The sequence below is a fragment of the Chelonoidis abingdonii genome, chromosome 3 (assembly GCF_003597395.2).
Source record: "Chelonoidis abingdonii isolate Lonesome George chromosome 3, CheloAbing_2.0, whole genome shotgun sequence".
Classification (NCBI taxonomy): Eukaryota; Metazoa; Chordata; order Testudines; family Testudinidae; genus Chelonoidis; species Chelonoidis abingdonii.
In genome coordinates this window covers 213514135-213529521 of record NC_133771.1, presented here as the reverse complement: position 1 = coordinate 213529521, position 15387 = coordinate 213514135, and the positions used below count along the sequence as shown (strand labels likewise).

General features: G+C 40.2%; 1 protein-coding gene across 1 annotated transcript in view; it reads right to left on the bottom strand.

Moving 5' to 3' along the window:
- Positions 1-1613: 1613 nt before the first annotated feature.
- The window catches only part of KIZ (kizuna centrosomal protein), a 77886-nt gene continuing 64112 nt past the window's right edge, over positions 1614-15387 (bottom strand). Inside the window, exons 12-13 of the mRNA XM_032790842.2 lie at positions 6308-6348; positions 1614-1916 (exon numbers count right to left, since the gene is read on the bottom strand). Coding sequence (XP_032646733.2) covers positions 1813-1916; positions 6308-6348 — 145 coding nt within the window. The 3' untranslated portion in view covers positions 1614-1812. The remainder of the gene's footprint in view (positions 1917-6307; positions 6349-15387) is intronic.

Below are 15387 nucleotides of genomic sequence, written 5' to 3'. Positions count from 1 at the left end.
ATTCCCGCCCCTGACTTTAAACAATCCAGTTCTCTGATTGGTCCTCTGGTCAGGTGTTTGGTTACCCTTTCCAGGTAAAAGAAACTTAACCCTTACCTTACCTATCTACTTATGACAAGTACCCATCTGGAAAATGGGATAACGGATAAATAGAGAGTAAGAGGCACTTGGATTGTGTGGGAATAGGGGCCATGGAAGTACCTGAAATGGGTGATCTCTCTCTGTTCGTAGCCAAAGGGAGAACACCCATACTGATCTTCCTGGATCTGTCTGTGGCATACAATACCACTTACCATGGCACTGTATTGTCTCACCTCAGGGACACAGCAGAGGTTGAAAGGAAAGCTCTGAAACGGCTCCAAATTCTTCAGCTCCAGAGCACTCACACGTGGAATCTCACAAGGATCAAATCCTCCCCCTGCATCCTTTTTTAACATATACACAAAGCAACTGGGGAAATGATGAGAGGCCAAGGTGTGAGACAGCAGTGATGGGCAGACCACACCCAGCTCTCCATCTTTGACGGAAATCGCACCATCTTCCAACTCTCTCTCAGGCAGAGATCAGCTTTTGGAAGAAAGGCAGTATTGCAGCTGAATCTGGGCAGGAGCAGGTATCAGGATCTGCTCCCAGGGCTACGTAGCCTTTCCGCTCAGCATGCTGCCTCACATCTCCAGGACATGTGGGGTTTCAGGGAGCTCTGCCGCCAGCCTCCTCACTACAAACTCTTTTCACAAAAGGAGAGGTAGGCGATGACAGCCCCCAACTGCCAGCTCCGTCCTAGTTCCCCTCCACTAACCACAGGGTCCCATTCTCCACCGTTGGGTGATCTTACTGCTGTATTGAACATGTTTCTTACCGAGATCATATGTTCCCTCTTACCTCACCATGCTGCTCCCCATCTTCAAACCAAACTTTATCTCCCCCTCCCCCACCCCTTTCCTGTACCTGTCTCAACCCACCACCCTACCCTTCCACTCCCCCCTCTCTCTTTCCTACCTATTTATTCTCCGCTTCCTCCTTTCTGCTCCCCTCCAGCTAACCTCTCCAGCAATCTCGACTTGCCTTTTAAAAGAATTAGCTTATAAACAGGTTTTAAAAATCCATGGCCAGTACAGAATCCACTCCAGTGTGTAATTAGCGCAAGTAACCTCACGTTCGTTTTTATATTACCAGGCCCACTGCCCTCCCACCCTCCTAATGTGTGTCAAACTCTTGTGAGTATTGTTTTTAACAAGGGGCTCATCTCTTAGTATATGTATTTGCACAGTGCCGAGCACCAAGGGCCAGCAGGGGGGTCATGGATGTGGGCTGGGAGAGGTCCTGACAGTGAACTGGCTTTGACCCATAGTCAGAGGAAGAGATGTGACATAATATGGACTGACCCAACCCCCAACCCCCACCAAAAATGTTACCGCAAAAAAGGTCCAAATCATCTGGAATAATAATAACCAGCAGGGACTAGAAGTGAGTCTGACACTAATAGCACATGGACAGTTAAGGAGATACCATCACTTTCCTTCTATCCGTGGGGAATAGCCAACCACCACCACACACATTCTCATCAGCTGATTTTTATGGACAACTTTAAAGAAATCTGTCTGAATTCAAAATATTTCTTAAAATATATGTTTAATAAAAACACATGTATGCAAGCAAAGAGACACTGAACATTATTTGTTCAACATTTATATGGCCAAACAAAATATTAGATACATTGCAGAAATATGGACCCAAACAGACAGAATAAAACTGCAGTTTCTGCAAGAGAATACAGCTTACATTTTCCCGCCTAAGCACGTGTTAAATACATTAGTCATAGAAATCATCAAATTCATCGGCATGTGTATCATGGGTTTGTGGACGCAAAGCAGCTTCAATTTCTGAGTTGCTGTCATCAGACTCACCCCAGAAAGCTAGGGGAAAAAAAATCAAAGCAATTATACACACACACACACACACACTCTGTAGAGAGCTTTCATGTATCCAATTAGAATTAGGACAGACAACAGCTTTTCAGAGACACTGTGTAACTCCTAAGAACGTAGAGCTTTCATCCTGGGTCAGACTATAGTCCATCTTGCCCAGTATCGGTCTGTGACATTGGCCTGTACTAGTGCATGAGGGAGAGTGCACAGAACAGGGCAATTTTGCAGTGATCCACTCCCACATTCTAGTAGTCTGAGGTCTAGGCTCACCCCGAGCAGGGGATTATCCCTGGCCATCTTGGCTAATAGCCATTGCTGGACCTAGCCACGAATTTATCTAATTCTTGTTTGAACTCAGTTACACTTTTGGAATCACAACATCCCATGGCAATAAGTTCTACAGTCAGTTGCGTGTTGTGTGATCAAACCTTTCCTCTTGTTTGTATTAAACCCACTGCCTATTAACTTCATTGGCTGATCCCTGGTTTTTGTATTGTGTGAAAGGGTAAATAACACTTTCCTATTCACTTTCGCCACACCATTCATGATTTTATCTTGATCTCTATCATATCCCCCCCTTAGCTGTCTCTTTTCTAAGTCAACCAGCCCTAATCATTTTAGTCTCTCCTCGTATGGAAGCCGTTTCAGAATCTTGATCATCTTTGTTATCCTTCTCAGAACCTTTTCCAGTTCCACTGTACCCTTTTTGAGATGGGGCAACCAGAACTGCAGGCAGTGTACAAGATGTGGGTGTACCATGGATTTATATAGTGTTGTTATGATATTTTCTGTCATATTTTCTATCGCTTTCCTAACATACCATTAGACTTTTTGACCACTGCTGGGCACTGAGCGGAAGTTTTCAGAGAACTATCCACGGTGACTCCAAGATCTCCTTCTTGGATGGTAACAGCTAATTTAGACCCCATCACTGTATTAGGCTCATTGTATAGGTATAATTGGTATTACTATACTCTTAGGTATGAATTTCCAACACACTGTGTAGCTTACAAGGCTTGTTATTTGTTAATTGGATTGCTGTGCACAAATACTGCACGCTGATTTAGAAAGTCCCATTTCATTGTTTCTCAAGGTAGTTTGATAAAACATTTCCACTCAAAGCAATTTACTTGACATCTGTTGTCTGACTGAATAGGAGCTTTGTCTGTTACACTCCACTTTCTCTACCTACTTGACCCTGAAGTGAGGTCACAATCACAGTGACATCACAGAGCTGGCATGGAAACGGCAGTGATGTCACAAATAAAGTAGCACAACTTTTCCGCGGGATCAAATAGGAATGTACTGGAGAAACATTTTAAACACAGATGATTTTGGGAATTAGCAAGTGTAGCGATAAATTTATGTAAAATAATAGCAAGAGGAACATTTTAATTCTGAAGTGGTCAAAAGCTGTCCCCTGGCATGAAATTCACTCATTTCAGAGCTAAGGAGAAAAGCAGGAGCATTACTGCAAGTTTAAAAATGTGTGTGTGTGGGGGGAAATACAGTGCACTTGAAGGCGAAACAATGACAAAGATTTGGTTCAAGCTGGTGACTTGTCAACAATTCGCTTAATAATTTTAACTCATTATCAATAACAATAACGAGTGCCTTGTAATAACCTTTTCCCCCTAACATCTGCATGGTATAGGAGAATTGCTCATGAATGCAGGGCTGGCTGCTGCAAATATTTTTAATAGGAAAAGAGCATTGAAGCATTTGGTTTTTAAAATGATACACAGGAAAGTGACATGGACTTTACAAAAAGCCAGGAGGAGATGATGGGGCAAATTCTGACCCGACCGACTTTGACAATGTCTTAATATAGGGTTAAAAGCTCCTCTCTGCTGCTGCAAGCATAGGGGACGGCCTACAGCAGCAGAACCCAGCGGGGGGTGGGGGGTGGAAATGAATATGCTACCTCCAGGGCACATTGCTCCTCCTCTTCCCAGTTGAATGGAACCCCCATGGGGGTTCAGCCAGGCCCCACCAGGTTCTTCCCCCTCCAGACTTGTGGGGGAGATTGGCAGAAGCTAGCACAGCCAGCTGGACCCTCTGCCTCATGCAATCCTCCACTACGGATGGGCTTCTGGTGGCAGCTGCTTGCTATCAGGAGCCCACACAGCAGCCATACTACCCTGCTGGGGCAATGGGAGCAGGGATATGGCAGCAGTGCAAAGGAAAGTGGCCTCCGCATACTTTTCTTTTAACTCATTCATTCTATTAAAAAGCCCTAAGAGCTCATAGTGCTTTGGGCAATAACTAAAAATACAAACCATCTACTGCCCACAATTCCTGCAGGCTAGTCCTTTCCAGCAGGGGAGGGGTCTGAAGCTTCATCTCTTCAACTGGGGATGCTACAAAGGGGACAAATCAGCCAGCTTCCCTCACCTAAACTCCACAATCTGGCACTCGCGGCCTTTCCGCTCCACTGCAGGGGAGTGACCAGCCTAGCCCGGTGATGGGAGCCTTCAGTGCACTTCAGAACAAGATTCGTCAACAGCATACCCCGTTACAGCACAGACAGCCCACTCCAAAATACAGCCTCTGTGGTAAGGGACTAGAGAGCCAATAAAGGTGGACTCCAGACACAAAACACTCAGGTCCCGAAACGCCTTTCATTTACAGCACGTCAAATGTGGGTAACTCAACCGAAGGCAACGGCATTATGTTGGTGTAAAACCGACGTTAGAGGAGAATAAGGCATTCATTGTGCAATCGGTCTATAAAAAGGAAGCTCACTTGCACATGCAAAAATGCACCATTGTGCACATATATTTGTGCATCCAGCTATGGAAACAGCTAAACACATCCCTGGCAATTCTACATCAGATTTCCGTGTTCACTTGTGAGCTGGCACATGGAAAGTGACTGTTTTATTTTGTTGCTGAAGCGTGATCCTCGAGATAGGCTAAGCAGTACAAAGTCTGGGATCTTGCCGATCCTGAACCTGGTTCCAGGGCAGGGACTTGGGTATATTCAGTGGAGTCTTAGACTGCATCCAAAACAACCCTGCTGCCAGAAGGTGGGAGCAGTCCAGGTGTGTTTGGGGTAAAAGACAGCCCAGGATGACTAAAGGCGTGTTTTATATCCACAAAACAAGGAACATTCCCCTTAGAACTGCATTTCGTCTCTGAGGCTGCACAGTCCCAGGGTCCTACAAAACTTCTATGGACCAAAAGCCATAAAGGTCCTTTTTATTTCTGTAGTTCCTTATGAGTTAATGTCTTCAGATCCTTTTTGTCAATTGCCAAGGCTCCATTTGCAAGAGGCTTATGATATGAATTAGATCAAAAGCACAACAAAAAAAGACAGACAGACAGAGGTGGGTGTATTGGGGAAACATCAGTAGATGCAAGGGAAGGAGGCTAAGTTTCCCTATAAAGAACAAATCAGTTGACTAGCTTCATTTGCTGTGTCTCTTGGGAGCTTATGTAGATTTTTTGTTTCAGGGGAGGGCCTGGAAGGAAGAGGGAAGTTGAATGGCACACACCTGGAGGGAAGAAGGTGCAAATAGGAGAGTGGGAGAAGAATGTAAGGGGAGCCACAAGGCAAGAGGCTGGAGGGGAGCAAGTGGAATGTCGGCAGAGATGAGAGAAGGGACATTAAGCAGGAGCAAGAAGTTGTCCAGCACTATGAAAGGTAAGAGCCACTCGCTTCAATCTGATGCTCAAGGTGAGTGGAGGGGGCCCCTAAGTGGTGCATACCACACAGCTGTACTCTTAGGCTGAATGTGATAGCTCCCTGTTATGCAGCAAGAGTACTGCAACTGATGAGGGACAGAGGAATTGCCATACAGATCAGATCTGTGATCTATCTAGCTCAGTACATTGTGTCTGACAATGACCAGCACTAGATGCTTTATAGAAAGATGCAAGAAGCCTCTCATTACACAGATGTGGGGTGATCTGCCCTTTACATTACATCTCCTCCTAATTCCTAATCGTTAGTGATTGACATACACCCTGATGCATGAGGTTTAATACTCCTTTAAAATTTGTTAGCACTAACTTTTATAACTCAGGACATTCTTGTTATCCATATAAATGTCCAGTCCTTTCTGAATCTTGTCAAGGTTTTGGCCTCAGCCACATCTGGTGGCGGAGAGTTCCGCAGCTTAATTATGCATTATGTTTAAAATTATTTCTTTTTACTGGTTTTGAATTTGCACTTTCATTGAATCATTTCTGGTTCCTCTAATATGAGACAGGGTGGACAGAAGCTCCTGAGCCACCTTCTCAATATTACTTATCATTTTATGTAGTTTTATCATGTCCCCTCTTATCCATGGTGCAGACTCATTACTTTGGCTTGCACATACAATATAAATTACATTGAGAAAGACATTTCTAAATAGCATAATATTTGTTTCTCACCTTTGGATTTTATAGTGGTTATTCTCCTTTTGCTTGTGTTCCTGCAAAACAAAGTGGTATTTACATATTCAGAAGATGGTAAAACAGTATTAAAAGTTTAGGAGTCAAGTTAATGCTTCTACCCAAGTTAAGATAGTAAATTTACTAAGTTCTATAACTGCATCTCTATTTTTTGGATAAAAAACAAAAAGAAAGGGGTCAAGGCATTTTAGAACACAGGATGGTAAAGTTTCATGCACAGCAATGATATTCAGGGCTAGATCCTCAACTGGAGTAAAGCAGAATAGCTCCATTGAAATCAATGCTGATTTTACCCAGCTGAGGATCTGGCCCTGAATGTCCTTGCTCCGAATGAAACCTTTGCACCTTTTAAAATACAGGACGGGAAAGAAAAAAGACACAATCAAACAAAAACAATCCCCACCAAATTTCCTGATTTCCCTTGCTGCCAAAACTGTTCTTAGAACTTAGCTACTGGGTTCCCATAGCATCACCCACGTCCCTATGTAAATGTGCAGCCTTTCGGCCGCCTTTGATCTACCTTGATGCATATGCAGTTGCAATTCTGTTCTGTTAAATGACTGATCTTGTGTCTAGAGCATCACAAACCCTTTTCAATCTCTCAAACAAGCTGGAATCATTTTGATCTTTTGTGTGCAGCATGTGTATTGTGTTGGTGCTGTGAAATAATCACCTGGGGGCAATGATGTAGGAGAATTAACTTATATTAACAATCCTGTGATAAGCACTAAAAAATAAAGCTTCAGTTGATTTTCATAAGGAAGACTGAATAGGAGATATTTGTGACATGGCTGTTCAAACTGTTGAAACATAAACAAATGACAATTTGAAACCCTCACGGCAGTTAATGCAGGACTTATTCTTAAATCAATTATGTTGAGATTTTATACACCTGTAGTATTCCATTAAAGAAAAAAAGAGAGATCCTAAAGATAATGATTTAAAGCCAAGTGTTTAAAAGAAATATTCTAATAGCTCTCACAGGAGAGTCAGTGAAAGATCCTAAATGTCAAAACATTTGTACAAATAATCTCTGAATGCTCCTTTAAAGAAAATGTGCTATCCTACACGTTTTGCTGTCTAATTACAGAGGCTGACACTGCAAATTTTCACTCAAGCAGGTAATCCCACTGGTGAGCAAGGGCTCAAGAACCAGGGCTACATTTACTACGAACTACTAATGAACAACTGAAAAGATCAACTGAACTGAAGAGCAAAGGCAGTTTCATTACACTACAATGATAACATGTTTTACCCGTTTAAGTAAAAGAAATACGTTGTGTCGTGTAATAGATTATTTTATATTTCTGTTGAACTTGGGCAAAAATCCTAGAAGGTCTATAATATGGTAGCTGTCCTTACTAAAAATGTCTCAGTTGAAAGTTCAACCAAAATATTAAACTGAAGAGTTTACCTTCATATATGTTGTATATCACAAATGCAAAAGAACGGTTTAGTTACCAAACAGTCGACACATCTTGTTAAAGCAAATTATTTTAATTTATTAATCTTACAGCATTAATCTTACATTTTATACCATTCAAACGAAATCCATCTGAGACCTTTAGTCATGAATTTAAAAAACTCTTACACACACAAAGCAACCAATATAAAATTTTGCCCTCAAGGTGAGGTTCATTAGACATTCAGTGTTACAACCTCAGCATCAGTTCAACAAAGCACTTATGCTGATGGCCATCCCTATTCATTTAGCAATGAACTTAAAAGGATGTGCCTAACTTTAAGCACATGCTCAAGAAGGGGTCTGCACGTGTTGCTGAAAAGGGGCAGCTTGCTAAATCTGGGGCTAAGGGTCAGTCCTGCAAGGTGCCGAGTACCCTCAACTCCCATTTAGTTTAGAAGTTGACAGTCCTCAGTAGAGCTCAGGAGGCACCTGACACCTTACAGATTCAGGCTACAGAAATGGATTTCAGGAGATGCTGTTCTGGTTGCAGCACCATTTTTTCCTGGGACAGAATCAGTTGCCACCTGTTGCTGTGTGAGGTGACTTCTGTGACGGACTGTGCAAGAACCATTTCATCGTTCATGTATTTCAGCAAAGCAAAATCATCAGTTGATAGCCGCTGTTTATGCTCAGTCTGCGTCTTCATCTTCCATGATCAACAAGAGAGGGTTGATTCTTATTACACCAGGGTAGAGAGTTCAAGATGCCTCTCTGTGCCTGGCTTTTTTTTTGCCTGACCCAGCCCAAATAAATACAAGACAGAACTGATCATCTGGACCCAGATCCTTGAGTATGCCTGATGGTCACACTGCACAGCTTGGCAGCACGGATGGAAAATTGGCCTTTACTTTCTTCTAATTCTAAGCTAGCTGGGTTTCAGTGGTCCCCTTGCAGAACTTAACGCAGCATGAAGCCAGCACTATGTAATGCTGGCTGTCCACAGCCTCAAGGGGACGGTATGGTCAGCAGCAGCTCCAGGCACCAGCGCTCCAAGCGCATGCCTGGGGTGGCAAGCCGCGGGGGTGCCCTGCCGATCCCTGCAAGGGCGGCAGTCAGGCAGCCTTTGGCAGCTTGCCTGCAGGAGGTTCGCCAGTCCCGGGGATTTGGCGGTGGGTACACCAAAGCCCCGGGACAAATGGACCTCCCGCACGCATGCCGCCAAATCCGTGGGACCGGGGACCTCCTGCAGGCACGCTGCCGAAGCTAGAGCCGTCCCTGGATATGGTAGCCAGGGATGATCAGGGCTATAGGGAAGCCACAATTGCAGGACCCTGGCCCCCTTCTATCGTGGCAGAAGAGAAAGGAGTAGTGTCAGAGCCACTCACGTGGTTCTAGGCACCCAAGGATCTCTCCCCATGGGGATGATTCTCCCATGGCTGATTGCACTGACTTTAGGACCAGAACCCACTAGCTCTGCAGTAGGAAACCAGGATCTTGGCCTTGATGTGGTAGACCAGAGGATGGACAGCAAGGGACACAGCTACTGAAAAGGGCATCAGAAGAGGCTTGGCAGAATGCTGGGACATATTTGGAAAGTCTTTTCTGAAAACACTGACGTAAAAAAGGCTGGGGCATTGTTAGCAAATGGAAATGGGAGACCAGAGGAATGGACAGTGGAAAACTACTGACTGTTCCGAATTCAGAGTTGCAAAAAGAAAACATGACAAGCCTCATTTCCTAAACAGCGTCCTGAAATTAATTGTTAGCCAACGCAGATAAAAGATAAAAAGCTCTCTGTAGTCCAGAAGGTTTATATTCTGAACCAGCAAATACAATTATGACAGTCATCATCCACACAGGAAGCAAATCATCATCATCCAAAACTGCTAGGGGAGAATTGTAAAAGTCTATATAAAGGAGATAAGTTGAGGCAAATTTATAGACTCGCATATCTCTCTGTACATGCTTCAATTTCTCTAAAATGCATCCCAGCATGGAACCAAAGATGTCAAGGCTCTATCAAAAAGCAGTTTAAGTTCCAAATGCCAATTTCCTCATCTATTTTTCTCTAGACCAAATCTCCTATTTTGATACCTATTTAATCTGATAAGACAAGGGCCTATATGAAAGATGCTCTGGAAACAAAAAGGAAGTGAAAAGTGTCTAAAGAAGAATATTCGTCCCCATAAAGAAAATTTCGAGAGCGGTGGTCTAGATTCCCTTTGGTACGTACTAATAGAGTGAATCAAGTCAAAGAAGTTTCAGTGAAAAACAGAAAAGTTTCTTTTATTTCTGTGCTGGATACATCTCTGGATACTTCTCTGGCAGAGAACAGTTGAACCTTTATACTGGATGTTAAGTGAAAACAAAAAGATCTTCCATCAGAAAAACAAACAAAACTGAAAAGAACTTAGTTATAGAAACATTCATATTCCATAAAAATATGCCTGGAAGTAGATTGGTTAATCTTGTAAAAGAGCTTGAAGCCTGTGTGAATCTATCTTGCAAAAGCATTGCTGAGACACAATACCATGCAGTAGACAAATAGAATTGTTTCTTTTTCATAAGGCAGTTCTTAGTAACCCTCTGAGTGTGAGATACCAGGTATAGAATTTCTTCCCAACAATGACTCAGGATGAAGTTGTGGTCCTTCTCCAAAATTACTCATTTTTCAAAAATGTCTAAAAAAGCTTATCACTGATAAAATGCAAGCCTGACTACTTAATTCCAGTCTCCATACTGTAACCAAATATCTCTATTCCTGGGTGGTCATATTTTTTTTTTCTGTGAATTAGAATAAAAACTTGGCCTATTATTTCCTCCGGAAAAATAACTCATTCAAGATAGGTGCAGCTGAAGAAGATATTTTTCTGTACTTTCAATAAGCATGAACAAGAACAGTTGGCTTATTTCAAATCAATCATTTTCTGAAGAAAAACTGGACAAATGTACTTCAGAAAGATAAACGGAAACTTAGAGAGAATTATGACATGAATCTCGCTTCTGTAAACTACATCCAATAATAATTTCATTAATAATAAAACTGAGGAATACGTTAAAACTAAAGCTTTCAAGTGCAATCATAATGGAATTATGATATAAAGATCAATGACGACACAACCTATGTTTAAGACCAGACTCTCTTTCTAGTTATCAAGCTGGCAGAGGATGGCAGAATATTTTACCCTCACACGCTACACCTGTAAGAACTGATGCACAAAGGGTGACAGTCACCCAGGGCCCATACAAGGCCTGCTGTACCATTTAAACCCCATGGTGGGCCTGTGTAAGGGGAGCATGTGATGTGGGTGCAGAGAAAGCCTCCATTTTCCGTGTGTAGTAAAGGGACTCTCGCTGCCAGTCCTCAATAGGCTTGCATCATAGGAGAACAGGGGGTGTAGCGACCATGAGCCATCAGATCGGCATTAGGGCATATCTCAAAGCCTCTACACAAAAGACTCAGCAGGGAAGTGGTGGCTATCGCACAGCATAGGCTGGAACAGTGGCGGCTGAAGAGCTGTGAGTTTAGGGTGTGTGGGCATTTCTTCCTTTCTGCTACCACTTAGTTCCATGCACAATGCTCATGTAAGTCTAGCTTTGTGCTGAGAGGGATGAATTTTCACCCAGTGCATCCCGTTTCCTTTGCTAACAGCAAAACCACAAAACATAAAAACGAGAAAGAAAAAAGTCTCAGTAACTGTATAGAACTAGTATCAACTTGCTTTTTATAGAAGTTTTATGAAAGGTCCTGGCTAGTCAACATAAGATACTAATGATATGTAGTGAAGATTTAGAAATCATGCATTACAGTAAGTTTTGCATGTGTCCTGCTTACACTACGTCAAAAATATAGCCCTGAAATCAATTATTTATAAAATGTTTAATTCTTTGCAAAGAGCTCGGAAGATTAAAAGCATTATACAAGTAAATAAAGTTAATAAGTTAAAATAAATCAGTAATCAAATATCTTAGTTAGGCATTCATTCTCTTATGTATCTCTGTAGAGAAGTGTAAATATGATAAATGATCTAGACTAAATATACTCAAATCCTGTTACTTTCAAGGTTCTGGATCATTATTTAAGTCAATGTAAACTTTCTAGAAAATATATACACTTCATAGCTTCATACCTAAATTCTGTAGCATCTACTTAGAACTTCAGACAAAACAAAGAATTTTCTTACAAATCAATTAAAAAATTGAAAAGAACTTAAGAAAACTGAAATTAAGGGCCTCAAAACAGTATAAATTATTAACTTGAAAAAGCAGGATGAAATTTGGAAGCTGTTTTAATTTAGCAAAGTCTGAGTGCCCCCTGATGGTCAAACTGGCTACCTACAATACAGTATGCTGTGGCATTTAAGATTGCGTTAGTTACTCCCTCATTATTAAATACTTCTTTATAAAATAATTAAGAGGATGAACTGCAATTGGCAGATTATTTACTTTGAATAAACAAAAATTAATAAAAACGTAGCTTTTGCTTAAGAAATAGTTTGTACAGAATATAATGGATTACAGAATACAATTTAATCACAATTAAAATACTTTATAGAGTGTTTATATGTTCACATATTAAAAATCTTATTTGGTTACCTTAGTCTACAATTTATCTTTAATCTTCAGATCATTCTGAAATGTGACAAAGCAAACAAGCCTAAGAAAAATAAACTGCCCGCATTGCTAGTGACCTCCACTGGCTGATTCTGTTGCTACATGACTACAAAATGCCACACACATCGTGTTCTGCCCTCTGCTTTAGAGAGATTCAATCATGACCTTTTATCCCAAGTTATAATATTACTTAACACATTCTTTTCTTTTGGCAAAATATTATACTCTTCAAACTAAAGCTACATCTCAGGCAGTTTAAGCATTCTTGGTAGAGTAAATGAATACAGGAAAAATAGTTTTATAGTTAAGGCAAAACAGGACGATATTTGTGGGAGAAGAGGAAGCTATGGCATGCACCTCTGAACAAAAGGGAACAAGAGGTCTTTACTCAGAGAGCAGCTTTCTATTAAGACTCACTCCTTCGTACATTATGCCTTTCATCCCCACTCAACCACAAAATGATTTTGCTGTAGGAAATACAATAGCAGAAAAAGATTTACATTGAAAGAATCTTTAATAATAAACTGTTGCAGATCTGCCTACTTCCCCATGATTTATAATACAATAAATATCGGATTCTATTAAGTCTCATGCACTGAACACATTGCACTGAAAAACTGAATATGAAAGAACTCGATTCTTCCCATCTCCAGTACCATAATAGTGAAATGAGCATGTATAAATGTGCTAAGAGTATCTCTTTGCATCTTTTATAGCTTGTGTGTATTAATCTGTAAAGCTTATTAAGAAAGTCATTGCTATGCAAAGCAGCACCCAATCTCTTTCTCTTGCTTTTCAACAGAGTGCAGTGTTTAGCCAATAAGACTGGTCCTCTGCCCCTTATTCCGCATTCATAACATGCAACATTTGCACAATGTATCTCTCAAAGGCTGCTGAATAGAAAGCCTTAATACTCATGTAAACAACTGCAAACCAATTACTTAATGAATCAGGCCCACACATAATGAGGTGCCAGACAAAGAGCTATAAATGCATTTTTGCGCCCAAGCCTCTGCTTTAAAGTAAAATCCCTCAGCTGTAGTTTGGGCTTAACTGGCACATCATAATTATTGTCTCTAGGACATCAGAGGAAGCCATTTTTTTTTATTTAGGTCCAGCAGGGTCTTTTTTGAGGTCACTCATCAGCTCAGTGACAAGATAGAGCAAAGAAGAATTTTTAAAAAGTACCACAGCAGCACTACACTGTTATGTTTATTCTCAAGTACTGGTTTCGAGACCACTTGTAAAAGCAATAAAGCACAAGAAGTGACTGCAGTAAGTGGAATCCTTAAATGTGAGCCTCTAAGAAATTTCACTGCATCCCCACCACAAATAAGCAACCACCTCAGCTCTCTATTTCCCATTCTTTCATACTACTTTGGCTACTTTGCACTTCCAAATATCTTTGTAAGACAGATGTCAAGTGTCCAGCAGCAAGTGTTACTAATAGACTTTATGTTGAAAAGGCACTATTATTTCTAAGTTTTTCAGGAAAATAACTTTATGATACTACTTTAAAAAAAGCCGTTAAAAATATCTTGATCCAGGATTTAGTTCTAAATGTTTACTTCTAAGAAACCAAAGGCATGAAATTATTAGGCAAAGTAAATGGTTTCCAAAATCTGCCTAGTGTGTATATGAATTTGAAAAGGTAAAATTAAGACTAAAGAATTGTACATGAATAGCATTTAAATAAATGGTGAAAGTTGCCAACATACATTATAAACCAGCACTGTAACATGTTAAACAAAGTAAAATTAATGCTTGAAAATATTTTTGCATAGTTCATTAAATTGTACATATTTTCTTAAAAGACCTAAGACCTGCTTTTTCATAATCACATTCAGGGCCTGATCTTTCTCTCACTGAAGTCAATGGGAGCAGAGGCTAACCAAAAATGTATAAACATGGGGCTTTAAAAAAAATTATATAAACAAACTCATTTGCACTTCATAATATTAGGTTTTATTTGCTTAGAGTTATCAGTCTCCCAAATAGAAATTATGTTACAATACAGGAAAGTTTAATCATTTTAAAATGGAAAGTTTTATTTTAAACAAAAGCAAAAACTTACTTTGTCAATATTTTACACAAGTCTTAATCATTTCACATTAATGAACTTTATTGCATTGGAATACGAGAAACTTGTGATTTTTTAAAATGAAATATAAATCAGCACAAAATAAGAAATTCATATTTCTTCTAAAATTATCTTGGAACTGTTTCCTATGACAATAAATGTCAATAAAATCATTATGAATATTACGAAGTACAAAAGGACGTAAACATGCTGGAAATTTAGGTAGGATTAAATAATTCATCAAAATGTTTTAAAGTATTTTATTGGCTGTCATAAATGGCAGTTTTCTGACAAGGAACCACATACTAACAGAACCCACTTACTGTGATGTTTTAATAAGCATCCAGATAACAATCTAAAGCCAAGCTAAAATTTCAGGAGATAGTTGTATTATATTCCATTTTCTACTGTTTCTTGACGACTAATTTGACTGCCACTGTTTGATTAGTATTTCATGCTGATGACAAATTCAAGGAACATCGAACATCACACTGCTCAAAGAATCAAAAGAAACTGCTGCAGTTTTACCAATCTAAAAAGATAAATTGCACCTTTAAGAAAAAGGCAAGGTCATTAATTAAACATACTCAATTTGAAAGTAAAAGAAAAAAAAGTAGCAAATACTTTAGCATCAAATACTTTTAAAAATATATGTATTGAGCTACAGTTAGTTTACTTCTCAGCTACATCTACAAGAAGAAACATGCCACTTTATTTCTTCGAGACTTTATGTTTTATGTCTGCCCTTTTCCTGACAACTTCTTTTGTCTGGTCTCTAAGTAGCCCTACTGAGAGCAGCTGTACACGCTAATTTGTGGTTCACTGAGATGTCAATTGAGTCTTAAAATGAGAAAACAACAGCTGCAAAACAATACCTGACTTTGGTGCAAATATTTTCTAAGGTGTACTAAAGTTTAGGTTGTTATACTGAATAAACACAAATACGAACCTTAACCCCTG